Source organism: Carassius gibelio, chromosome A3 (genome assembly GCF_023724105.1).
Source record: "Carassius gibelio isolate Cgi1373 ecotype wild population from Czech Republic chromosome A3, carGib1.2-hapl.c, whole genome shotgun sequence".
Classification (NCBI taxonomy): Eukaryota; Metazoa; Chordata; class Actinopteri; order Cypriniformes; family Cyprinidae; genus Carassius; species Carassius gibelio.
The window spans coordinates 25,282,323-25,309,081 of NC_068373.1; the positions used below are offsets into that span (position 1 = coordinate 25,282,323).

Here is a 26,759-nt window from a genome sequence, read left to right on the forward strand (position 1 = left end):
ATAGGATATTGATCATCAGTTATGTTTTTAGAAAAAAAAAGCTGTATAAACTCACACACTTAAAAATGATGTTGATTAAAGGCCGATAATCCAGAGAAATTTGATAGATTTATATTGTATGTCAGCAAAAGTCTACTGTATACGTAAAAGTCAGATATTTTATTATGAACTCAGAATTATTAGGTTTTTTTTTTCTTCATCTAATACTTCCAAAACCAAATGATCTTGGCTATGCAATTCATATTCCTTTTATAACTTTTTACTCGTAAGGTGTGGTCACATGAGCGTCATTCCGTTGAAATTTTGCAGACAAAAAGCTCACACAGAAGTCACTTATAAACCAAGCAGCTTTCTGGTGGTCAGTGCTGCCAATAAGGAATATTTTTGCATAGGGAAACTTTTATCCTCACACAAAATTACCAGTCATATGGAATCATATGGACCCTTTTCACATTTCTCAGGTTCTCAGAAGAGGAAGTCATCATAGTTGGGTAAACTTCAGTAGTGGTTTCCAAAAAAGGAAAACTATAGAGAGATTGATTATGCAGATGAGAGAATGATCAAGTTTTTGATCGCTCAGTTGTTGTATTAGAAACACTCAGGCATCGACGTTAACTAGTTTTCAGTAATTTAATGGCAAGGTAGTTTAACACAAAATACAGTGTTCTTTTTAATTAAAATATAAACAAATAAAAATTAGATGCATGCTGTTAATAACTATGGAAACGCATCTTCAGCCTGTGAAAAGGGTCCATTGAAATGACTTGATTTCAACTTTGAAAAGTCACAACAGTGGTCAATGTGACGGCTCCTTTACAGTTCATCTCGCTGTGCATTTCACGAAAGACTTTTAAGAAAAAACATCTGATATTCCAAACTGAGAAATCCATTAAGATCACTCGAGCAGTGAAAGTGCAACCTCTGAGCATTGTAACTGTTCTCTGCGAGAAGAGAAGACACATCGGTCAATGGGGTCAACTAATACAAGCGTGCACATATGATTCTGAAGTGCATTGAGATAGCATTGCTGTGCAGGTACGTCACAGGAACACCCTCCAATAAAGTAATGACTGTTAACATGCACAGAATGTGAGGAATTAGTCATTGCAGGGCTGGAACTAGCTTAAGAAGTTCGCTAGCCCGTGTGACAAGAATTTCTGGACAAGTGAGGGTGTGTTTCATTCCTTTCAGTCAGCGCAGGCCATAGAGGAAAGCTCAATGTAAATCCTCATCACACCCTTCCCCGTCCTCCTTTCTCAAACTTGTGTCCATGGTAGTTGTAACTGAATCCCACTGTGTTTCTCCAAGATCAAGTGACAACCAGACGACCGGCTCATCTTTTCTTCTTCACTTTTAAATGACCCAGTCTCGTCACAGTAACTCGATGAGGGAAGCGTGTCAGTCAACTCTATCTTCCTACTGTAACAGTTTTTTTGCATTCAGATCCAGAACAAATAACTTGTTATCTGTAAAGTAAGTAACACTATATATCTGACTGTTATGTAAGGTTCCTCCCCTCAAGACATTCACGAGACATGCCAGAACAAGCCTTGGAAAAGATCTCACAATAACAGGCAGTTCTTCACCAAACATTAATTTCTGAGTTGTGAAACCACATTTCGTTTTCAGTAACACATGCAGACGTTTGTTTCATTAATGTTATAGACTACTCTTAATGCGACGGTTCTGGACACTTTAAGCCAACAAAACCCATGGAAGTGTGGCAGCCACCAGTGCCAGTAAGGTGAAAGTGATCATTAGGACCAGAAGGCAGCAGGAGATGGTGCAAAGTCTCTGTCCATTGCTGCTGTAGTCCTGCTGCATGGCTGAAGTTGTCCCAATGTCAATAACATCACCCTCTGTCATGGGTCGACCCAACTCACTGATGATGAACACTTCTGAAGCATCTTTAGGACAGATGAGTCTTCGTCTACATAGTCTACATGAAATTCTCCTTAGACACCTGCAGATACAGCCAAGACCTCCGGTATCAGTCCCAACAGGGGGTACAGGAGTGGGTTTAGATGGTACCTCCAATGTCTTTCCAATCCTTTTGGCTTCAGCCGTTGAGAGTGTGAATCCGTGGGGCTTTGTGATGAATGTCAGGTGTCTGCAGACGGGGCAGATGATAGTATCCCGTTTAATGGATCCGTTCAGGTTGGTGTTGACCAGAGTTCGCACTAAGCAGTCATGACAGAAGTGATGCCCGCAGCTGAGCGCCCTGGCGCTGTCCGAAAGACTCTCGTAACACACCGGACACTCGCTGTCCTGAGATTCCTCGTCCATGTCTCTCCGGTTTTAAATAACTCCACCTGGATCCCCTCGACTGGCTTTGAGATGCTGGACTGCGAGCAGCCCGCGGGAACGCGCGCACTGGCGCAGGTAACTGATACTCCCGTAAGATAACATGCTGGCGCCATGACGCCACAGCCGCTGTCACGCCAGCAATGTTGAAAAACCAGATCGGCAGTTAACTAGAAAGAAGAAGATAAAACTATTCACTTCAATGTAAACAGAGCAGTTGTGCAGTTTTGAAGTAGGCTATTATTTGTGTTGTTTGTTTGTGTGTTTTATGTAACATTTACACATAGCCTACTTTAATACTTGGCTACTACTACTAGGCCTATTATATTATATAATTTATAGATTTTCTTATTAATAATAATTCTAGTTATGTATATTAATTATTTATTATTACAACAGCAATACTATTAATACATTATTATTATTATTATATGGACATTATAGGAAATATTAATAGAGAAAATGTTAAAACATAAAAGTATAGCATACTTTATTTTATTAAATATTTTCGATATAATAATCATCATACGTATTAGGCTATATGGACATATTTATAGAGGGAATATATATATATATATATATATATATATATATATATGTATATATATATATATATATATATGTATATATATATATATATATATATATATGTATATATATATATATATATATATATATGTATATATATATATATATATATATATATGTATATATATATATATATATATATATATATATATGTATATATATATATATATATATATATATATATATATATATAATTTATTTTATGAAATATGTTTCATAATGATATGAGAATAATAAGAGATAGAAATAAAAAAGGATAATAAATTCACAAAAATAAAACCGAAAACAACAGTAGTCACACAAAGAAATTTGAACTAAACTCAATGGGGGAAAATGAAAATATAATTTACTAAAATTAACTAAAGATAATATGTATATTTCAAAATGAAATTACACTTAATAGTTCCAAATGCTGTAATATATATAACAGAAAACAATTTAAATAAAATCTTCATTTAATAGATATTCATGACATGTTCAATTTCATATTCATATTCCATTTCTAATTTACATCTACACTGCAGACCTAACGCGCCATCTCGTGGCGTGATTTCTGCAGAGGAGATTTGGTCAGTTGTCAAAATGAAACGTGAATCACGGATTATTCCCAGTTTTATTACACACCAATATCCGCATATCGTGCCCGATTCAGACTCTATGCATTTATTTATTTAATCTGCTCAAATCCTTTTTTTTATTGCAACATCTTGTAGAAACATACATGAACAAGGAAGCGAGACATGAATATATTCCCAACAAAAAGCAATCATATATAAATAAGAACAGAAAACAAATATTCTGGGTTTGCATATGTCAAATTATAGTATTTTCATGCTCTATGCGTCATAAACATGAATGTACTTCGGATGAGTTTCACTGACGTTAAAATGACGCAAGGACGCGGTGTCGTCATCTTACCGGAAGCTGAAGAGGGAAATCAGTGGAGTCGCGTTGGCATTTCTATCAGCCGCCGCTCGAGCGCAGAGGAGACACGAGCTTGTTCGCCGACTTCAAGAGTAGGACATGATAAGGTAGACATTTGTGATTAAGTCGGGGATAATTATACACGCCTTGTTCGACGGTAAATGCTAGACTTCATAATTTAACCAGACTGTTATCTTAAACTGTCATTCTTTGGCCAGTGAAGACCAACAGTTGCCGAAACCTGATTTTTTTCATGCGCCGGTTTCTTCTGGAGAATGTTATGTTACAGCCAAAACGCCTTTGCCCGACCGATGTATATCGCTAGGAAATTAAACCGCCGTTGAATGTGTTTCGATGACAATTATTTAATATGATACATACTCGATATATTGACGTTAATATTAAATAATGTTGGTCGCATCCGCTGACGTCAACCTGGAAGACTCCGCTCCGCTTTTACTCGATTCCCAACGAATCCAGATTCTCGCCTTCGGTGAACCCTGCTTGTTTTGCTAATGTTAGGTATTAAATTTCATACTCGTGATTGTTTTTGAATTGAATGATGACCGCTAGTCGTTTTCTGCTTTGGTCATCTGACGTCATTGGTCTTACGTCATCTCTAAGTAGATAGTTATTTAAATGGCGTGAAGACATTTTTTTCTATTTACGTTATGCGATTAGATTCTTTTTGTTTGTTATGTTTTGAACATTTATACAGCGATAAGTTATAGGCTACCTTTAATGTATGACAACAGGCCACATTTTGTGACATTTGTCATCTGATGCCATTTCTTTCTGGTCATACCTAAATATTTTATAAATAAACACAATGGTGTTACATTAGACACTTGCATGTATGAAGCTGACTGTAAACATATTACTTGAAAGCATAACTTGATCTTAGCACAGATCTCGTCCTCTAATCTTTAAGGGTATGTCACATGTTTATAATGTATTACTCAGCAGGACAGTGTTTGCTGAAATTGGGATTTCGGAAATAATGTCATCCTTGGAAACTGTTCTTTCCTCTGAACCCCTGACTGTGTGTAGTTACTGGCGAAGAGTGTAGGTCGTGGAAAGCATTGCGTTAGACAGGAACCATCCCACTGTCCTGTGGTGCGGGACAGGCGCTCTGTGGCCGGACAGATGGCCTCACTGTCAGGAGTCAGTTTGGGAGGGGCGAGGAACTCTGCATGGTGGCTTAAGACATTATAAATGACCACAATTGAAGTGACAGTTTTGACGGCCCTCAGGAGAGCAAATCCCACCGGAGCCCCATTCTGCTCCAAGAGTAGAAAACCATTGCTGTTTTTGTGATTTGATGGCTTTATTATTATGCACACCTTTGATTTTGTGTGTTTCTTTAGCGTATTACATATTCTGCTTAAGCTGTTTTTTTTATATTGTCCCTGCTAATAAATTGCACAGTTTGTTGGGACTTTACAGAATAGTACCTGACGCCACTTTTACATCACTCAAAACATATTTAATTTATCTTTTGCCCTTTTTAAGTATTTGTCTTTGTACTCCTGTATTACACTTATTCTCAATTAAACAATAGTATTCTAAGCATACATACTTGAACTAAGAGAAAGGTTAATATTGTGACGTTCACGTCAAATAAGTGGCTTCTCCTGTACATTAAGAAGTATGATCACTGAAATCTTAATTCAAAATTTCAGACCTGATATAATTATGGAAATGCGACAAGCAAACTGACAATAATGAAGGTGCGATAGGTGTTTTAGTTTTATTTTCTATTTGGTTTGGAAATCCCCCATAGTCATTTAGAGCAGGAATCACTGGGTGGCAACAAGTGACACTCGTGAGAATCCGGAAAAGAATCTGGAGTATTGCGGAGATGCATGGAATATTTCTGACTGTTTTAGAAGCTGAACAGGTTTGTCTGCTGCTGGTTGGGTCGCTGATAGAGGTCTTGTGCTGAATGAAACATATGACTTTGATATAGAGCTCTTCATCATGTTTGATCTAATGAGCAATGCATATGAGAAGACTTGCGATAGGAATTAATTGGATGACATTTTCAGAAAAACACTGGATCTCTGTGCTGCTGGTCAAACAAAACCAGGCAAGGATGAAGGATATTAATGAAAAGTCTATAACTCTCATCTAGGTGTGCTTAATGTTTTTAAAAGGACAATATCTGTGGCCATTAATATTATTCTGAGCAAGCTTTTATGTATTGAAGGACTGCTCTGTCCTTCTGTGATAAATGGCTTCACGTTTGATCTCTAAAAGGCTTGTGATCTTTGTAAACTGAAACTGTTGTCCTTTACTTACTTCCATGCTATTCCAAATATATTCGTTTTTCTGTGAAACACAAAAGGAGAGCTTACAATGATTTTACCATAAAATGATTGATGTGAGGGTGAGAAAATTAACAAAATCTTCAATTTTAAGTTTAAGTTTCTTTAACATCATCCAATATCCAATCATATTAGACTTATATTTGTGTTTTCAAGATGAATGAAAAAGACATTAATGCAACACAAGATATTTCTGTCCCAACAACAGAAGTCCACTCAGCAAAACCTTTGAAGCTTCAAATGTAATCCAAATGAATCCAGCAGTTTTACCCAAGTCTTCTGAAGGGAAGTGGTTTATATTAAAACTGTTCAGCATGTAAAGCAATTGTCTTTTCTGAAGTCTTGGATTAAACTGCTCCGTTCACATGGATTACTTCTACAATATCTTCAAAAGCTTTTTAAGAAGTTCAAGTTTTGGTGGAACTGTCTTTCAGTAGAGGATTAGAAATCCCTCAGGGTTTGTTAAAAATATCTTAACTTGTGTTTCGAAGCTGAATAAAAGTCATACAGGTTTGGAACTACATGAGGCGGACTCTGAATAAATGATGACAGCATATAACTTTTGGGAGACTATAAACATTAACGTGATTTTCTGTAAAGCTGCTCTGAAACCATGCATGTTGTAAAAGGCGTGATACAAATGACAAAACTGAAAGGCTGCAACCTGTAAAACTGTGAGCTTGTAAAGGACCGAGTCAGTCATGTGAGCTTGGTAGAGAGCTATGTGAACAAAGTGTTATTGGACGTGTGTCAAATGAGGACACACACTATGGGCCCTCAGCCTGTGGGGCCATACCGGGACAAAACTGCACAAGCTCTGGGTCTCTCAGGACTGCTCTAATTCCCATCTGCTTCCACAGGTCTCCACCATGGACACAGAGATGATGCCGAAATTCTCCTCGAAAGACGAGGAAATCAATTACTGGAAGTGCTTGTCTCTGAAATACAAGAAGAGGTAGGCTGAAGTCATTAACTACTAAATATAGCAACCAGCTGAGGTTTTTACAACTGTGTGCTGTTTATCTTCACATACAAGCCATGGGGAGTCAACTGTTTAAGTTCAATGTTCAACAATAATGATTGTCTCTGTGTTCATACCTACAATCACGAGGGTGCTGAATGGCTGTAAATACGACTTCAGCACTTTTTGTCATGGAAAAACTGAGAAAAAGCTACAACACAGAGAGAGCCTTTCACTGCCCTTGACAAAAGAGAGCCTCTGTTAACCTGTGAAGATGCTCCATAGCTCCAGCTGTTATGATTGGTGTCTCTCAGTCTCATTTATTAAAATTAGCCATGCTTGAAGCATCATATTGTGCTCCTGGTCACATTTTAGGTAGGCTAGATGTTTTCTTAAAGTTTCAGTTGGTTTATGTGATCAGTGAAATATTGTGATCTTTCTCATTCTCAAGATAGAACAGTGTTGTTGTTAGGAAATCCATTTTTGTTCTGTAGTTTTAGGCCTAAAACGCTAGTACGTGAATTGACTGCATAACCTCTAACCTCTGATCTAAAACGGAGCTCACAGTTGGTGCTGGCACTGATGCTGACCGTGTGTCTGCTGGTGGTCTGTCTGTGCCGCTCTGAACTCCTACACAGTTTCAGCACGTGCACATGCTCCTCCTGAGCTGTGGTTTTACCCCAGAGCTTTGGTGGAGTACAGGAAGATCACAATCCCAGGAATTTCCTGCTGAGGAAGGAGCAAAACATGCTTTCCTGGAAATAGACACACAAATGAGTGGGCTTTTAAAAGCCCCTTTAACTCACTTCACAGAGCGTCAAGTCTCAAAGACGTAAGCAACATTTATTTTGGAAAAGGTATAGACATGGATGCTTTTTGAGTTGCTGAGATTTTGTTTCTGAAAGGTGTCTTATGTTCACTATGGCTGCATTTATTTGATAAAAAAAAAAAAAAAAACAGGAATATTGTGAAAAATTATTACAATTGTATTTCAGCATCATTACTCAAGTCTTCAATGCCACCCGCTGATTCGTTGTATACAGCCTGCTTTAATGAATCATTGCATCATTCAGCAGAATTTATTTGAAATGCAGCCATCTCTTTGTATCATTATAAAAGTCTTTACTGTCACTTTTGATCCATTTAGTGCGTCCTTCCTGATTAAAAATAAAAATTTCTTTAAAACAAAATCTTACTGACTCCTAACTTTTGAATTGTACTGTATAATATTCCCAATCTCATAAAGGACTGAAAATGTGCTTTTGAGCATCTTCCTGTTGTCGTGTGATTGTTTTAATGGTTTGTGCTGAGAAGGCAGCCCCGTGCTTGTCTGGTATTTCAGGGAAGGAGGGCTGAGGCGACAGATTTAAGGTTCCTCTGCACATGACAGCATGAGGCTGGGGGAAGTGAATTTGGTTAAAGGGACGTGTCCTGTCTAAAAGAGCTTTGGAAACGCTGTCTAAAAACAACCAAGACCATGTATTCTGTTGAGCTCATTTCCTGCCACCAGACCCACTATTCATCTCAGGCCTGCCTCTGACCCCTGGCCCCTGACCTTCAAGGGCTCAAAGTGCACATTTGGCTGTGCAGATGCATTAAGATCATATTTTTCAAAACTGCATAATTTCTGCCCATGAAATGTTCCTGGTATTTAGGAAGTGCTGAATTCTGCTGTGTTGTTATTGTGGGACATGGTTAGGTAACGGGTGTCCTGTTTTTAAATTGGTCTTTGGACCTCCAGAGTGGCTCCAGTCTGAATAGCCCCAGCCCTGAATGACTGTAATTCATCATCTGTTATAGCACCAGCTGTCAAGGCCTACATGCTTCGAGCATGTCAACTCTTTTGTTGCAGTCTGGGTGTCAATTTGCATTGCATAGTTAATGTGATGAATGTGCCGCCGCTGCTCCAGATGGCTGGTGACGGGTGTTTTTTCATATGTTTGTATATCTGCAGTTATCATGACGCTCAGGAGGAGCTGCAGGAGTTCCAGGAGGGCAGTCGAGAGCTGGAGGCCGAGCTGGAGGCTCAGCTGGGTCAGGCTGAACACCGCATCCGAGATCTGCAGTCCGAGAACCAGAGGCTGAAGAGCGAGGTGGACACACTCAAGGTACGACAAGAGCTGAAATGACTTTGCTCTTTTGAAATAATACAAATCTCCATCCTCAGGCCACCCAGACCATATATGGAAATTCAGAAATCAGCATATCATTGAGTTGAATCTCATGTCCAAGTCATATTTGATTCCAATATAAAAATAAAAGAAAGCAAGGATGCATTTAGTTTATTAAAAAGTGACCAGAAAGATATTTGCAATACAAAATATTTATATTTCAAATAAATGCCGTTCTTTTGAACCTTTTTTTTTTATACATCAAAAAAGAATCCTGATGAAAATGTATTGCTGTTTACCTAAAAATAAAGCAGAACAGTTTCTGGTTAATAATAATCCATGATTTCTTGAGCAGCAAATCAGCATATTAGATTGATTTCTGAAGGATCATGTGACACTGAAGACTGGAGTAATGATGCTGAAAAATCAACTTGCATCACAGGAATAAATAATATTTTAAAATATGCATAAGAAATTGTTATTTTAAATTCTAATATTTCACAGTATTACTGTTTTGACCGTGTTTTTGATCAAATAAATGCAGCCTAAAGCAAATAAGATCTTGCTGACCTAAACCGAAAGGCAGTTACATTTAAAAAAGCTTAATTGTCATGAGATTAGTGTCGCAAATGTCAATGTTAATTGTTCTAAAACAGACGTTTTTAGATATACAAATCTTATAATATAATGTTCTTTTGGCCATCACCCGTTGATGTCACAAACCATGAAAATTTACTTGGAGTTAGCCAGTCATAACAAAGGGTCATCTTTTAGGTACTAGTAACCTGATGTGTTGGAAATAAAAGGAAATAAACAAATTTACAAAAGTATACAGTTTGGCTTCTCTATGGGTGCGAAAGCGCCTAATGCCAGGGGTACCTCCACACACCTTTAATTGGCTGATTTAATTGTAAAGCATCAGCAATGCATCAATCTCCTATTGTGCTGTTGTGTGATGCAGCATTGCTCAGTGTGAGAGCTGTCGAGGGTCTGTTAATCCCAAGTGTGCTGTAATTGGATGTCAGGATGAAGAGGAAGAAAATAGAAAGCTAATGGCTCAGCAGAAAGGTTCACATATAGCACAGTTGTTCCTCTAAGAACGTTACAGAAATATCTTTTTAATGGCTTGGGTTTAGGTAGACCTGGCACAGATGCTGAGATTTATAGAGCTCACTTATATCGGTCCAAGGTCTCCTTACACAAATTAAATTTGATCTTGTTGCTGTCCCAGAAAGCATGTTCATTAAGTGATCGCATTCTCAGAAACGCTAGACTAGTAGCCCTTGCCCACTGACCACGGGTTCGTTTTAGAGAATATGGGACACCCATTATTTTGCCACGGCTCAAAACAATGCGCTTATTTAGAATAAAAGAGATGGAGTGGAAAAAGTAGGTTACCTACAGGAGAAGTCGGGAGGGTTGCCATGTGCACCAGTGTCCCTCCTTTTCCTGCTCCTCCAAATAGCTGCTGCTTTTTTTTCTCCCCCTTAAGAAACCGATACAGACTTGTTGCTATTGAGCCAGTGTGAGAAATCTTTTTTCAAAGAGGTTTGAGCATGATCCAGAACATCTCTCATTTGGATAGGATTGAGATCTCTGTAGTTATAAGCTGGGGATATCTGGATGTGGGCGTTACAATAGGACATGTGGTCTTATTATGGTTTCGACTCTTAAAAAAGGAAAAATAGACCTTTCTGAATAGGAGAGTTGAATCCTTAGTTTTTTTCTCACCTGGCATTGGCAGGAAGTTCAGGTTGTTTCTGATGGTGACTCAGACTGTGTCCCTGACTGCAGGAGAAACTGGAGCAGCAGTACGCGCAGAGCTATAAGCAGATCTCCATGCTGGAGGACGACCTGGTCCAAACCCGTGGCATCAAGGAGCAGCTGCACAAATACGTCAGGGAGCTGGAGCAGGCCAACGATGACCTGGAGAGAGCGAAGAGGTACACGACAAGAACGTTTTGTCATTCTAAACTAACTTGGCCCTGAGTTCCTGGATTGCTAGAATACTAGAATTGCTAGCATTTTTGACAAGACTAGCTTATATGTTACCAAGGTCCAACAAATGCAGACTAAAATACATGCAAGTGTCATAGATACATTTAGGTCAGCATGTTTAACATGACAACCTGGATTGTGCAGGGCCACTATCACGTCTCTGGAGGACTTTGAACAGAGGCTAAACCAGGCGATCGAGAGGAATGCCTTCCTGGAGAGCGAACTGGATGAGAAGGAGTCTCTGCTGGTCTCAGTGCAGAGGCTGAAAGATGAAGCTAGAGGTAAACTTTATGACAGGCCATACTTCATTTCACAGCATTGCTATTAAATGAATGTTAGCTACATTCCATTAGTTTTTCAGTTTGACACGATTGACTTTTCTTTACTAGCTTTTGGACAATACGTTAGCCTAAAAAAGGTGATGTTTGAAGATGCATAATTTATAAGAAACCCTTCAAGTTGGTGTATGTGTGTATATAAATACACTTATAATGGAAGCAAGCATTTTTGTCATCAAATCAAGAGTTTGCATTGGCCTGGTTCTCTTGACAAAAATCCAATAGGATTTATTTATTTTAGCTTTTGGATTATTGCAGAAAATAAGCTTTATGACCGACAGAAGCTTGTGATTCTTACACATTTTTAAAAGAATCACTATCTCCAAAAAAAAAAACACCAACATAAAAAACATATTTTAAGAATTTTGAAGCCTTAATAAAAATGTCAGTAAAAAGCTAAGTGTAGGGTATTATTTAAACTACAACACGGTCACATGACTTTAATGTCACCATAATTAGGTAACTTTCTCTCTTTAAAAAAAAAAAACTTTTTTGCTAAAACTTTGTGTTAGAAAGGTTTTCAAGAGGATGATTATAGGCTTAACAAGGCAGTGAAAGTGGACTAGTGAGTGTATGAGTTTAGTTTGTGATGTTTAATGTCTCGACCACCTCTAGTCCCATTTAGCCACTTATTAGCAGGCAGCGCTCCCCCCCCCCCCCCCCAAAAAAAATTGGGGTATTACTGATTTTGTCGAATAAACCATTATAATTACTTGAGCTTGTGTGAGCCACAGACCTTTTTTAGCCATTAACCAAAAATTCCCAGGGAATTCTCAATCCTAGGTTTTAGCCTAAAAATGTTCAAACAAAACTTTTTTTTTTTTTTTCTCTCTGTGGTAATAAGCATACTGCAGATGCTATCGAGTTTAAGAACCGAACACAAACATTTTGTGCAGGTGTGTCAGTGCTAAATATGCATGTTCTTGTAGATTTGAGGCAAGAGTTGGCAGTTCGAGAAAGGACTTCAGATGTTTCCAGGATGTCGGCCCCCAGCTCTCCCACCCTAGACATTGATAAGACGGACTCAGCAGTGCAGGCCTCCCTGTCCCTCCCAGCCACACCTGTGGGGAAGAACATGGAGCATCCTTTCATTGCTTCCAAAGGTTGGTGCCATATTTGGTCATTTAGTATTGATCCGTAACAACAGCCTCGTTAATGGATAATGTCAAATTAAAACCATTTCTCTTAGTTTCTTAACATTTTTAAATGTTATTATATATATATATATATATTTATATATATATATATATATATATATATATATATATATATATATATATATATATATATATATATATATATATATATATATATATATAAATTCAATTTCAGCAATTTTGAGTATAGTGTTTTATGTATCAGCATATTCTGTGCATATATTGTCATTGTATCGGTCTTCTAGTTCTCTAATTATCATAACCATATTTGTCATTGAAACTCATTTTTTTCAGTCACACTCTTAACAGTATAACAATCTAATCTAATTCACCTCTGTTTTTTTCTCCAAAGCGTTGACCAATGGCTGTGGAAACTCCCCACTCACACCGTCTGCACGGATCTCAGCCCTTAACATCGTTGGTGATCTACTGCGGAAAGTTGGGGTAAATTCCTGAATGCTTTAATTGTGAAACTGGCCCCACATGCATTTCACTTCAACACTTAGAAAGAGCTACTTATCAGAGTGGACTCAAATGAAAATTAGATGCACGTATTAATGGAAAACTTGGGATGTCTCTCTTGTGCAGGCTCTTGAGTCTAAACTAGCCGCCTGTAGGAACTTTGCCAAGGACCAGGCAGCAAGGAAAAATTACACAACAGGAAATGGAAGCCTCATCAACAACAACGCAACGAAGTTCTCTCATTCGCTCCACACTACGTACTTCGATAAGACGTAAGTGCTTCGCTTTCTATTCTGTCTGCTAACCAGAACCAAACGTTTGCTGATGTGTATCACTGACATGTTTAAGTGATGCATATGACAGGCTTAAAATATTTAATCATATCTCCTAAACCATAATTCAGGTTATAGATGTATTGCTCACTTCTGTTCTTCACAGGAATATGAATGGCCTGGATCCTCTGACGGCCATGTCTTCGGCGCAGACCGTGTCTCCTCCTGGCATGCTCCCTCTCAGCGTCTGAGAGACTTCCCCAGCGACCTCCACACAAGCTCGGACACGATGTGGAAACGGAGAGGACACTCGAAAGAATGTGTGTGTGTGTGTGAGAGAGAGACTGAGATGACGTGCCTCCAGCGTGTCTGACAGATACATGTCAGGCGTGAGGGGTCCGTTCCTGTGACCGTGTGCTTCATTCAACCTCTGTTCTCACGAGGTCTCACCTAAAGCCAGCAATACGACAAAGGTCTGAGTCAGACCGCAGCTTCTGTGTGAGTGTTTAAGTGTGTCGCACAATTCAAAAGATGTTAAAGGGATTTTCTTTTGAGGTGAACGTCACTGTATGCTTAATGCAGATGAATGTGTGTGTGTTTGTGGGATCTGAGGTAAATCTGAACGTCCCGTCTGCCTGGATTTACACGTTCACTGTTTTCAGCTTCAGTAAAAGGTCTTAATGTGGAGGTTTTTACTGGAATGGATGCCAAGAAAACGTTAAATAGCATGGAAACATCGGCTACCTTTAAAAGCGCTCTAATGAATTATTAACCCAGTTACATCAGCTGACTGGTCACCAGTTTGCATGAAGCAACCACTAGTTCAGGGCTTTGAAAGGGTTGTATGTATGTTTCCTAAAGCTGCACTTCAGAATCCCGCAGTTACCTAATGTTTACTGTCTAGATTCACGAGCCACAGTGCTCATGATGGCATCGCACTATATTGACACAATGACAAATACTGTTTCACTCGTGTAACGGCTTTGACTGTAACTCAGTCTGTGTGTAGTGTGACCTTCATCACAGAACCTCATTTCTATCCCATGTGCCTCTGCTGGTGAGTTTGATATTCACTGTTTATTTATTTCACTCGTGGAACAGAAGCCAACTTATTTTTATCACAGTATTTAAGTTCAGTTCATTTACGCCAGACTTTAACATCTAGTATATGAGCACTTTTTAGTATTAATTTTTCTTTGAGTCTTTGATTTCACATGGTTATTGCGCACTTTGTTGGCTGTTTTGTTATATCTCATGTATATAGATTTGTAAACATGGCAGCGATCCCCAGTCTGTAGATATTAAAATTGGGCTGATGTGCTGTTTAATTTATTTCAGAATCTTTATGGCATGTTTTGACACGGAGTGAATTTTACATACTGTGCATTGGTTTAAAATCATATATCAAGATGTAAGATTGGTTGTCTAATATGTGCAAATAAAGGGAAAATGCAAGTGTGGAGTTATGGTTTCTTTCAAGTCATGGGGATTTTTTTTTTTTTTTTTTATAAAAACTTTTACAAATGTTATTTTCCTGGTGGAAAGTTCCCAAAATGTCTAGTGAATGGCCCATTCTATAAAATGTGTGCATTTTACGGACAAGTTTGTAGGATTTCAGAAATTTAACAGGGTTGGCTTATGATGACTTGTGGCCAAGAGGAAACTACAATTTATTTATTTTTAACTTTTTGCCTGACATTTTAGACTGTGCTCTACTGACAAGTATACAAAATAGTAAAGATTATATATATAAAATTTATAACTATATGTTTGTTTTTTTTTTGTTTTTTTTTTTACGATTTATTGTAATACTGTTGGGGATGTTAATGTTTTTTTTTTTTTTTACTCCCAAAATAAGTCTTGTGCACACTAGTGAATAACGATAAATAAAATCAATGTTTATGGTCAAATGTTTTATGCATTCATAGTGTATTTTAATAATCGTTTTAAAGTGTATTTTATCAATCGTTTTAATCATACATTTTAATGCATCACCAGAACAATTTGTTAAAGAACTAATATTAAAATGCAATTGCCTGGATTGTGAAATTGTGAAATATGTGGACATCAAGAAGAAATACAGAGTTTGTTTTGGTAGGAATTGAAAGGACACGCGTCACGTGGCAGGAGTCGAATTTGAGTGATGTATTTATTGGCTGAGAGAGTTGCATTATAGTCATGACATCACTGCCCTCTTGTGGTTCTTAGGAGCTGAGACTAATATACAGTATTGTTCAAAATAATAGCAGTACAATGTGACTAACCAGAATAATCAAGGTTTTTCGTATATTTTTTTATTGCTACGTGGCAAACAAGTTACCAGTAGGTTCAGTAGATTGTCAGAAAACAAATGAGACCCAGCATTCATGATATGCACGCTCTTAAGGCTGTGCAATTGGGCAATTAGTTGAATTAGTTGAAAGGGGTGTGTTCAAAAAAATAGCAGTGTGGCATTCAATCACTGAGGTCATCAATTTTGTGAAGAAACAGGTGTGAATCAGGTGGCCCCTATTTAAGGATGAAGCCAACACTTGTTGAACATGCATTTGAAAGCTGAGGAAAATGGGTCGTTCAAGACATTGTTCAGAAGAACAGCGTACTTTGATTAAAAAGTTGATTAGAGAGGGGAAAACCTATAAAGAGGTGCAAAAAATGATAGGCTGTTCAGCTAAAATGATCTCCAATGCCTTAAAATGGAGAGCAAAACCAGAGAGATGTGGAAGAAAACAGAAGACAACCATCAAAATGGATAGAAGAATAACCAGAATGGCAAAGGCTCAGCCAATGATCACCTCCAGGATGATCAAAGACAGTCTGGAGTTACCTGTAAGTACTGTGACAGTTAGAAGACGTCTGTGTGAAGCTAATCTATTTTCAAGAATCCCCCGCAAAGTCCCTCTGTTAAAAAAAAGGCATGTGCAGAAGAGGTTACAATTTGCCAAAGAACACATCAACTGGCCTAAAGAGAAATGGAGGAACATTTTGTGGACTGATGAGAGTAAAATTGTTCTTTTTGGGTCCAAGGGCCACAGGCAGTTTGTGAGACGACCCCCAAACTCTGAATTCAAGCCACAGTACACAGTGAAGACAGTGAAGCATGGAGGTGCAAGCATCATGATATGGGCATGTTTCTCCTACTATGGTGTTGGGCCTATTTATCGCATACCAGGGATCATGGATCAGTTTGCATATGTTAAAATACTTGAAGAGGTCATGTTGCCCTATGCTGAAGAGGACATGCCCTTGAAATGGTTGTTTCAACAAGACAATGACCCAAAACACACTAGTAAACGGGCAAAGTCTTGGTTCCAAACCAACAAAATTAATGTTATGGAGTGGCCAGTCCAATCTCCAGACCTTAATCCAATTGAGAACTTGTGGGGTGATATCAAAAATGCTGTTTCTGAAGCAAAACCAAGAAATGTGAATGAATTGTGGAATGTTGTTAAAGAATCATGGAGTGGAATAACAGCTGAGAGGTGCCACAAGTTGGTTGACTCCATGCCACCCAGATGTCAAGCAGTTTTAAAAAACTGTGGTCATACAACTAAATATTAGTTTAGTGATTCACAGGATTGCTAAATCCCAGAAAAAAAAAATGTTTGTACAAAATAGTTTTGAGTTTGTACAGTCAAAGGTAGACACTGCTATTTTTTTGAACACACCCCTTTCAACTAATTGCCCAATTGCACAGCCTTAAGAGCGTGCATATCATGAATGCTGGGTCTTGTTTGTTTTCTGACAATCTACTGAACCTACTGGTAACTTGTTTGCCACGTAGCAATAAAAAATATACTAAAAACCTTGATTATTCTGGTTAGTCACATTGTACTGCTATTATTTTGAACAATACTGTAACTAAAGGGAAAATGATGAAGCCCATACACGTTAGCAGCTGTTAACACTAAATTCTTACTAAAAATACATTAAATAGAATAAACCCAATAACAAATAAGTAATTTTGCATAGGCCATCTGTCATAATTGGATTTCATCATTAGACCATGCAGTACAGCTTGATTCTGTTTGTAAAAAGTGTACACATTCAACTATATGTTGAAGATGTTGGGACATCAAACCTCTCAGCATCTCATGAAACGTTTTTGATGGACTTCATTTCTTTAGTTCAAGTGAGGGACAGATTACAGAGTGCACCTTTAACGAAGGCATTCACATTTGATGAGGGAGGGAGGGAATGTGACTTTACTTCCATTGTGACTCGATCATGTGACTACAGCAGGGCAGTTATTATCATTATTATTATTATTATTATTGGTCTGCTGTTCTAATTTACCATCAAGATCAAACACAAACAGCAATGAGAGAAAATGACTGACGATTTTCTTTAAAATACATAAATATATGGGTTACTGATTTTAAAAAGCAGAACACAAAACTAAAATAAAATATAACATATAACAAAAAGATATAACATTTATAATTGAAGGCATCTAGAAATAATAATTTAATCATCTTAAATGATCCGTTTTCTACATTCATTTATTCCCAGCAGAATCTAAATTACAGTAATGTGAATGTCAATTATAACTAGCCTTTGTTAGAAACCCTGAAGTAGACTAGAGTAATAAAAAATATAATTTTCTGAATGTTTTATGACATGATCTGAAGTGATTCAAGTTCCCATGTTGCACCATGTAATAGATTGGACCTTTTTCTATTTTTACAGCAGTCCAAAAACCTTTATGTGCTTTATCCGTGGTCATACACTGTGTCAAATACATCTGATCGTCCTCTAACTAGGATGAGAAAAGACTAGGTTCCTGTGCACTGAATGAACAAAATGAGTACGGCGAAAGACACACAAGGTGGTCACACATCAGTCTCCATGTCTCTGACACTGTTACTGTGTAAAGGCACTGGACTGTAATCACAGTCTGTGGTCATCTTAATGCTTGGCTTCAGTGCGTTTGTGTCTTTATGAGTGAAGGAGCTCTTAAGCTCTCGGTCCTTCTGTCTGTCCAGCCAGTAGAAGGACAGCATGATGAAGAGACCAGCTGTGGAGCCGCTTATGCTGCAGGCGAAGAACACATAGGCATATTGCCTAGTGCTGTCAACCAGCATTCCTGGAGGAAAAAAAAAATGGTTTATAAAAAGTCACAAAAGATGGAGTGAAACAGCCCCTGCTGGTGGATGTTAGAACTATAACATACCATTTTATTGATTCTGTAATTTATTAAGTATTGCAAAATGTTCAGTTACACTATCATTTAAAAGTTTGGGGTCAGTATGATTTTTTTATGTTTTTGAAAGAAGTCTCTTATGCTCATCAAGACTACATTTACTTGGTCAAAAAATACAGTACTATTTGAATATGCCATTTATTCCTGTGATGCAGAAATAATGAATCAATTTTCAACAACAGTTGTGCTGCTTAATATCTGTTTTAAGATATAATTTTTATTCCAGGATTCTTCGATAAACAAAAAGTTGAAAAGATTTATTTGAAATAGAAGTAGAGTGTTTTATGTCATTTCCAATCAATTTAATGCGTCCTCTGAATAAAAGTATTACTTTAAAAAATATTACTAAAGTTAAAAAGTAAAAGTATTACTTTGAACAGTAACACATATACAGATATTAAGTGGTTTGCGAGTGTTTTGAAGAATATTTGTAACAAAACAGTTTTGTTTTCTATTGACTTCTATTGTAAATTAAGCCAAAACGGTTTGGTTACTAACATTCTTCAAAATATCTTTTAAGTCCCACAGAAGAAAGTAAGTCACACAGTTTTGGATTAACATGAGGGTGAGTAAATTATGACAGAATTTTCTGAAGGCCATATTAAAAAATAAACAAACAAATACAACTGAGGCTAATATAGCATAATATATCGTTTAACACCCTTTCATTCAAAACTTTTATTCTCTATAATCTATAAGCTGTTTTCCTCATGGAGGACCAAAAAATGCCCCCACAAGGTCAAAAATGACTGATAGCATTATGCTTGTAGGGACTTTTGGTCCCCATAAAAAAGGAAATACCAAGTACACACTGACCACACGTCTTTCTTTCTTCTATAAAGGGATTAAAATTCTAAAATTCCCGATGGCCAGTCTGGGCCTGCCAAGAACCCTACAGGTGGAGGAGAAGAGATGTGAAGAAATACTGATCTAAATTGTGGTTTGTTTATCATAACACTATTCTATTACTTTAACTCTTGAATATTGTACATGAATTGATCTACTAATTAATCAATCTAATTAATCTACTTCAAAGGAACTACTTTTATGGTGCTTTTTTATGTTTGTTTTGGAGTGTGAGAACCACTTTGTTGTTGTAAGGAAAGGAACACAGTGTATGAAGGTGAAGTTTCTTGGCCTGGACAAATACAAGCAGGCATGTCGTTTTAACCCACTAATGTAGTGCTAAAGCATATGCAAACTGTAGGAAAAATGCATTACATCACCTGCTAACGGTGGACCAATCAGCAGCATGATGCTCTGCATAATGCTGATGAGGCCCAGGGCGGATGGGAAGCGGCTCATCTCCACCGTGTCCATCAGTACGGTGAACAACAAGGAGCCGATGAGACTCATGGAAAACCCAAACACTATAACATACGCCAGCAGTACTGGGAAACTGGCGGCCGTCCCACAGATGCAGCTGCTTAATCCGTTGATCAGCACCGCCGAGGCAAACAGATATGCAAATTTATGGCTTCCACGGAAGCGAGGCAGCCCGAAAACCAGTGCTGCTGCGGGCCGAACTGTGATGTTGATCAACCCGAGGATGGCCATCAGTAGAGCGGCTCGGTCTTGCTCCATGCCGTAAGCGGTGGCATAGGGAACCAGGTAAATGAGAGGCACCACGAAGCCCAACATCATCCAGGACACCCCAAGAGCATAGGCACAGAAGTACGGGTTACTGTACAGCAGGTCGAAAGCCATGTGCCTGCTCAGGAAAGACATGACGGTGGATAGAGTGGCCCGTAGACGGCCTTTCAGACCCTCTCGTTCATGAGGAATGGAAAGGCAATTGATTTTGAGTTTTGAGTGGCGATTGTTCGTCTGTCCGGTTCTGGTATCCATCTTTGGTTTGGCCCCAAGGGGGCGCATTACAGCCCCACAAACACAACAGTTCAGCAGAATCCCTCCCAGCACCAGAAAGCTGCCCCGCCAGCCAAAGCTGCTCAGCAGATAGTTGGCTAGCAATGGTAGGATGCTCATCCCAAGTGCAGTGCCAGTGGAAGACAAGGCGCTGGCGAATGCCCTGCGCCGCACAAAGTAGTGGCCCACCATGGTGATCGACGGCTGGAAAGACAAAGAGAATCCCATTCCTGAGAAGAAAAGATGATCATTCAGTCCATGCAGCCTACTGAGCAACCAGTTTCTGAGAAGGAAATCCACAGGCCTACCTACCTGTGATAATGCCAGCAGTGATATACAGCTCTACTAATGTCCGTGCAAATGAGCTGGCTGCCATTCCCAGTCCGCTCAGGATCCCACCGATAATTATTGTTGAACGGCAACCGAGGCACTCCACGAGAACACTACATAAGGGGCCTACGGAAAGACAAAGGCATTGTAATGTGAACAATAATGAACATGCTGGTCGTCAAAACACAGTGTCACAATGTGCACACAATAGCTGCAGCTGACTTACAGATGATCACGTTTAATGTCCGCCCACATATGCAGATGATGACACACAATAGTTTGCCAGCAGTGATATACTGAAAGCTGATGTTTGATTTGTTAGGATCGGACACTATTTGACTATCTGAGGGTGTGCAAAAAAAATCTAAATACTGAGAAAATCCCCTTTAAAGTTGTCCATATGAAGTTCTAAGCAATGCATATTACTAATCAAAAATTATGTTTTTATATATTTATGGTAAGAAATTTACAAAATATCTTCATGGAACATGATCTTTACTTAATATCCTAATGATTTTTGGCATAAAAGAAAAATTGATAATTTTGACCCATACAAGTTTTTTTTTGTTTTTTTTTGGCTATTGCTAGAAATATACCCCAGCAACTTAAGCCTGGTTTTGTGGTCCATGGTCACATTTGGTAATGAAACACTCTATATCTGCCAATAAAAGTATTTTTTTGTGGCATTTAATACACTCACAGAAAAGCCTGATTTTGATTATGGGATCAGGCTGCCATTTCCATGCAGCAATATGATGCAGCTCACATAAACATGGACTAGATGTACAGAAATCACTCAAATATCTGAAGACTTACACATAACATGCAGGGGGAGGGGATACACATTTGTTCCCATGACTTATTTATTCAGACCTTCTTTTTAGTAAACAGTGACCACTTAGTACAAATTTGTTCCTTAATTTAAAATTTTGTACAAAAAATGTAACAAGGTTAGTTTACGCCACTGGTTAACATGTTTGACCACTCAAACAGAGCAATGTCCTGAAATAGTTTTTACTTTTCAGGAAATCGTCTCATTAGGCTTATTTATAGTTGTCTTTGCACATTAGTCTGAAACAACAACAATACACCTTTAAAAACTAATTTTATCGATTGAGTCTGAGAAGGTGTCACATCCCAAGACACCAAGAGTGAAAATGAGTGTCAAAGAATATCATCATCCCCTTACGGCCTTTTCTTTTTTGTGTTAAATAAGAAACTTGATTTGATATATAACACTTTGCACCCCGTGAGCACAGCAGTTAGTACCGTTCAAGCTCTTTAAAAAACAGTTGTCCTGCTTAAATGAATGCTTTAGGCGTCACGCCACTGCATGAAAACAAACTCTCAGGATCACCTTAACATTGTCTTTGGCACTAACTCGACCAGCTGACAGAAAAGAGAAAGGGTTAGATTGACGAATAAACCTTTCTCAAAGAAGAACAATGGTATCTTGTCTGTTCCAGAGCTAGTTCAGGAATATAACCTCCTGTTTGATTCAGGGCTGTCTGGCCGAACATAGGCATTTTAGTTCAGAAGGTTCCTGTGAAGTGTGCACTAAGTTACACTTTATTTTTTTAAATAGTTCACTCAAGATATTGTATATACAGATTAACATAACCATTCAAATGTTTGGGGTCAGTAGTATTCCTTTTGAAGGAAATTCATTTTTAATTCAGCAAGGACACATCAAATTAATTCAAAGTGACAATAAAGTAAATCCTGAAAAATATCTGTCACGGTTCCCCAAAAAATATTAAGCAGCACAACTGTTTATACAGAAGTTCTAAGCGGCCATGCATTATAATATTTTTTCTTCTCGTTTTCTCGTTTTCTCGACATAATGAAGTTCGTTTTCTCGTTATAACGACTTCATTTTCTCGTTTTCTCGACATAACGAAGTTCGTTATCTCGACATAACGAAGTTCGTATTCTCGTTATAACGAATTAATTTTCTCTAAGAAGTTACAAAACTGCGCCAGCAGGTGGCACTATAGACCCGAATATAACTGATGGGGCGTTGTACACTATTCACTTTACTGTACGCGGACCTTCCTCATGATCGCTATAATTTGTGCAGTCTTCATTACTGACATTTAATTAATTCATAAATGTTAAATGCTTGAATCAATATTAATATTTTGTGTATTAAGTTCCTGCTAGATGCATGAGTTTCACCAACGCGTTCTGTGTTATAAAATAACTGCTTATCAAAACCAAGGTTGACGTCACTGTATTCTGTTTATCTACAGTAGGACGGGATTTAACGATGCAGGCTGATGTGCTTCTTTTCCTTATTAATAATCTTTATTGTTAACCATATTGATGAGAAATGTGATGTATATGTAAAATCCATAGGCTAATTTAATTCAGTTTTGTTCTATAATGTTGTAATCGTTTTTTTCTACACACACACACACACACACACACACTACACGTAGTCTTACACATGGACGCTCTTTTCAAACAGAAGCTTGTAACACACATGATATCTGCCACATCATGAGTACTACAAATTACAAATTATATATAATTTTATTTCAAATAAAGGGAAAATGAAAAGTGAGTTTAATCCAAGCAGCTCTAATTTCGCGGTGTTGCCATTTAAACATGTTAATTACAAAAACAAAACGTTTGTTGTACTGTCTCTGGAAAAATCAACAGTGATTGATCAGCCTTTATTTATATACAGTATTGTAGACGTTATTACCTAGGCGAAGCTAAATTTGCTGAAATATAGGCTACAGTAAGAGCGCCTGCATGGTTGTCCATCAGATGCCTGTCAAAGTTGAGTTCGTTACTATAGCAACAGTAAAACTGTCATGTCATTATAACGAGAAAACAAACTTTCGTTGTGTCGAGATAACGAGAAAAATAAGTCGTTATAACGAGAAAACGAACTTCGTTATGTCGAGATAACAAGAAAAATAAGTCGTTATAACGAGAAAACGAACTTCGTTATGTCGAGATAACAAGAAAAATAAGTCGTTATAACGAGAAAACGAACTTCGTTATGTCGAGATAACGAGAAAATTAAGTCGTTATAACGAGAAAACAAAAAGGAAAAAAATATATAATGCATGGCCGCTTAGAACTTCCGTAGTTTCCTACATTGATAATAACTGGAGTAATGATGCTAAAAAAATCAGCTTTGCATCACAGGAGTAAATTACAGTTTACTATTAGAAAGTAGTTATTTTAAATTACCATATTTTCCGGACTTTAAGTGGCACTTTTTTTCATAGTTTGGCTTGTCCTGCGACTTTGTTTAATAGTCAGGTGCGACTTATTTATCAAAATTAATTTTACATGATCCAAGAGAAAACATTACCATCTAAAACCACAAGAGGGCGTAGTCTACACTAAAGACATAGAGCGCCCCCTCGCGACTGTAGACGGTAATGTTTTCTATTGGTTATTAGTTCTAAATAAAGGCGATTTATAATGCAGTGCGATTTATATGTATTTTTGGACTGATGTGACTTATACTTAGGTGCGACATATAGTCCAAAAAATATGTATAATAAAATCCCAGAATATTACAGTACTTACTGTATATGTTTGATTAAATAATTACAGCCTTGGAAAACAGAAAAAAATATATAAAAAAAAAAAAAATCCTTCAGATCCCAAACTTTAGAATGGTAGTGTATGTATTGTATATAATGCATAATTTTTCATACTCATAAGTCCTAAGTTTGATCAATTAATTGTGGTAAATTGATAAATCAAGTTTAAAAGTAAATAATTATTATATGAATAGCCTACTCTAAATGAATTATCAAGGATTTTTTGGATAAAGTGATTTAAATCAAATACAGTATGTATGATCTTTACTCTTATCTAAGAATAGTAATGGTTGCATATCTGGTGTACTTTGTCCTCAAGCAAAGCTGTCTAGTAACGATCAATAAGCTGCATTAAGCTGAATAAAACAATCGGTGCCCCAAATCCTTTTTCACCCCGTCAGCTATTCTTTGAGTTAGTAATCACTGGGATGGAGTGCAATAACTGGATACATTTCCCTGTGAAGTGGAAATGCACACTCCTTACGGTTAAAAATCTCACTTACGATGGCCAAAACTCCCACTGTCATTCTCTGACCTATGTGTGTGTTTATGCCTCGTGTCATGAAACAGATCAGTATTGCACAACCATTTAAGTACCGTAACTTGAGAGAAGTGTTTTTCAAGTACTTTATCTGACCCTGTGGTGCGGGTGAATGCGGGAGCACAGTGAGGATTGCGTTATGAACTAATGCATCATGAATCAGTCGTATAAGAGATCCCTCCCTACCGCATGCATGGAGCACTGCTATCATGATGGCTGGCACCCATGACGTTTCAGTGTTGCTGGCCTGGAAGTCTTTCTGCAAGTCTGTGTAAAATATCCCAATGCAAGAAGGGAAAGCCAGAGTCATCGCTAAGACCAGAACGGTAGCTGCAACGACCACCCAGCCCCAGCCACCATCAGGCGCCACCGGGCCACCGCCGCTGTCCTCTGCTCCTCCAGTGGAAGGATGCTGCACCTCTGGAGCACTGGAGGATTCTTCTTCCTCTTGATCCGGCTCCTCAGACACAAGATCTGTTTCTGCAGCCTCCAGAGAGGACGTCCTGCTCCGCGATACAGAGGTTGTGGCAGCATCCTGATGAATCTTCACACCCTCCGTCATTATGTCTCCTCACTCAAGTGCCTAAAGGGATGAGACAACAAGCAAATTATCATCCATTTTATAGTATTATCTAAACACATTAGTTAAATATGTTATAGGAATGTATACTTGAGGAATACACATCTCCCTGTGTTTATGTATGTATGTATATATATGCACTGTATGCAAAAAGGAGTACTTAAAATCAAAACACACTCAAACACACACATTGATAGATTGTCAACCATATTATGGGATCGAGCGCTGAGTAACTTGATATCTTTTAGATCCTTGTTTGTGTCACTGAAAGTCATATTGTCCTGTGACCAAGCAAAAAAAAAAAAAAAGGTAAAATAAGATTTTTTTAAGAATATATAGTAAAATGAAATATATGATATATATATAAGATAAGATAACACTATCCATTATTAATGTCAAATTCATATTCGCTTCACTTCGCCTTGTCATAAAGATTTTTTAATTATTTTTATTTACTATTTTATTCGTATTACATTACATTTTAACATATGTTTTACATTCCCAAAACTTAATTATCACAGCTGTCTCTTTATAATACAATACCAAAGAGAGAGAAAAAAATGATTTGACTTGATTTGGTTGATTGGTCGTAGTATTGGCATAAGTTTAATAGTACAATCTACAGAAAGTTTTATAATTCCTCACTTTTCTTTTCTGTTCCGTGATTGTTCACCGGCAGCATCACGCGCACAATCAGTTCCTGAAACGCTGAAAGGCACCGGTAATCCGCTCGGTCCGTTACGCGCTGCAAGTAACATTCAACAACCGAAAATGATTTATTCGTTTATAAACTTGATATTTCGTTCAGCTGTCTCCGTGAGACTGGCACAACGCGAGTAATTCATTTAATCATTACATAACTAAAGTGCTGGTTCTCCGAAACACGATACAAAGTATCTCCAAATGATCAGATCTCACCTTTATACCACAAATCTTAATAAGGCAAATAAAGCCGGAGTCAAAAGATAAAGACACCACACCTGCTGATTCACGATCAGTCACGGTCTCCACACACAGATCTCAACATCAAAAGCAGCAGGTTATGATGTTAGGCTGAATGCGACTAAATGAACACCAGTTTGTTTGTTTGTTCCTCAATGACATGTGTAGCCTACTTGACGTTTAGTGATCCTCGGTGTGTGTTGCTGTTGAACACACTTTATAAACTCCATTATGATCTATTCATCGCTGACCCTTTGCCACGCTATATCGAACTCTGACGTAATAAAAC

At 37.8% G+C, this 26,759-nt stretch overlaps 3 protein-coding genes across 5 annotated transcripts; 1 reads left to right on the plus strand and 2 right to left on the minus strand.

The window, feature by feature from the left end:
• Positions 1-616: 616 nt before the first annotated feature.
• On the minus strand, positions 617-3,949 carry LOC127953354 (RING finger protein 222). The gene is made up of 2 exons (XM_052552571.1): positions 3,811-3,949; positions 617-2,474 (listed from the first exon to the last, which is right to left on the minus strand). Exon 2 carries the CDS (start codon positions 2,284-2,286, stop codon positions 1,696-1,698), a length of 591 nt encoding a protein of 196 aa, XP_052408531.1. The 5' UTR covers positions 2,287-2,474; positions 3,811-3,949; the 3' UTR covers positions 617-1,695.
• On the plus strand, positions 3,777-14,897 carry ndel1b (nudE neurodevelopment protein 1-like 1b). The gene is made up of 9 exons (XM_052552557.1): positions 3,777-3,923; positions 7,004-7,098; positions 9,059-9,212; positions 11,010-11,158; positions 11,358-11,494; positions 12,481-12,654; positions 13,061-13,152; positions 13,297-13,442; positions 13,609-14,897. The coding sequence occupies exons 1-9, from the start codon at positions 3,780-3,782 to the stop codon at positions 13,691-13,693; spliced, it is 1,176 nt and encodes a 391-aa protein (XP_052408517.1). The 5' UTR covers positions 3,777-3,779; the 3' UTR covers positions 13,694-14,897.
• A 3,030-nt stretch (positions 14,898-17,927) lies between these two features.
• slc16a5b (solute carrier family 16 member 5b) lies at positions 17,928-26,702 on the minus strand. 3 transcript variants are annotated; one of them, XM_052552533.1, is made up of 6 exons: positions 26,509-26,702; positions 26,174-26,273; positions 25,135-25,531; positions 20,821-20,964; positions 19,869-20,738; positions 17,928-18,525 (listed from the first exon to the last, which is right to left on the minus strand). In XM_052552533.1, the coding sequence occupies exons 3-6, from the start codon at positions 25,508-25,510 to the stop codon at positions 18,272-18,274; spliced, it is 1,644 nt and encodes a 547-aa protein (XP_052408493.1). In that variant the 5' UTR covers positions 25,511-25,531; positions 26,174-26,273; positions 26,509-26,702; the 3' UTR covers positions 17,928-18,271. The 3 variants fall into 3 exon arrangements, with proteins under 3 accessions (XP_052408493.1, XP_052408503.1, XP_052408482.1); XM_052552543.1 differs by lacking the exon at positions 26,174-26,273; XM_052552522.1 differs by lacking the exon at positions 26,509-26,702 and having other exon boundaries at positions 26,174-26,438.
• Positions 26,703-26,759: the final 57 nt, after the last annotated feature.

What these genes read in the sequence shown, in the direction of transcription:
- LOC127953354 (XM_052552571.1), bottom strand. Translation starts at nt 2,286, where the DNA reads ATGGACGAGGAATCTCAGGACAGCGAGTGTCCGGTGTGTTACGAGAGT.
- slc16a5b (XM_052552543.1), bottom strand. Translation starts at nt 25,510, where the DNA reads ATGACGGAGGGTGTGAAGATTCATCAGGATGCTGCCACAACCTCTGTA. An exon ending in AGCAGTGCTCCATGCATGCG is followed by an intron (nt 20,965 to 25,134) that starts GTAGGGAGGGAT and finishes GTCTTTCCGTAG; the next exon opens with GCCCCTTATGTAGTGTTCTC. An exon ending in CACTGCTGGCATTATCACAG is followed by an intron (nt 20,739 to 20,820) that starts GTAGGTAGGCCT and finishes TTTTCTTCTCAG; the next exon opens with GAATGGGATTCTCTTTGTCT.
- ndel1b (XM_052552557.1), top strand. Translation starts at nt 3,780, where the DNA reads ATGACGCAAGGACGCGGTGTCGTCATCTTACCGGAAGCTGAAGAGGGA. An exon ending in GCGAGGTGGACACACTCAAG is followed by an intron (nt 9,213 to 11,009) that starts GTACGACAAGAG and finishes CCCTGACTGCAG; the next exon opens with GAGAAACTGGAGCAGCAGTA. An exon ending in TCCTTTCATTGCTTCCAAAG is followed by an intron (nt 12,655 to 13,060) that starts GTTGGTGCCATA and finishes TTTTCTCCAAAG; the next exon opens with CGTTGACCAATGGCTGTGGA.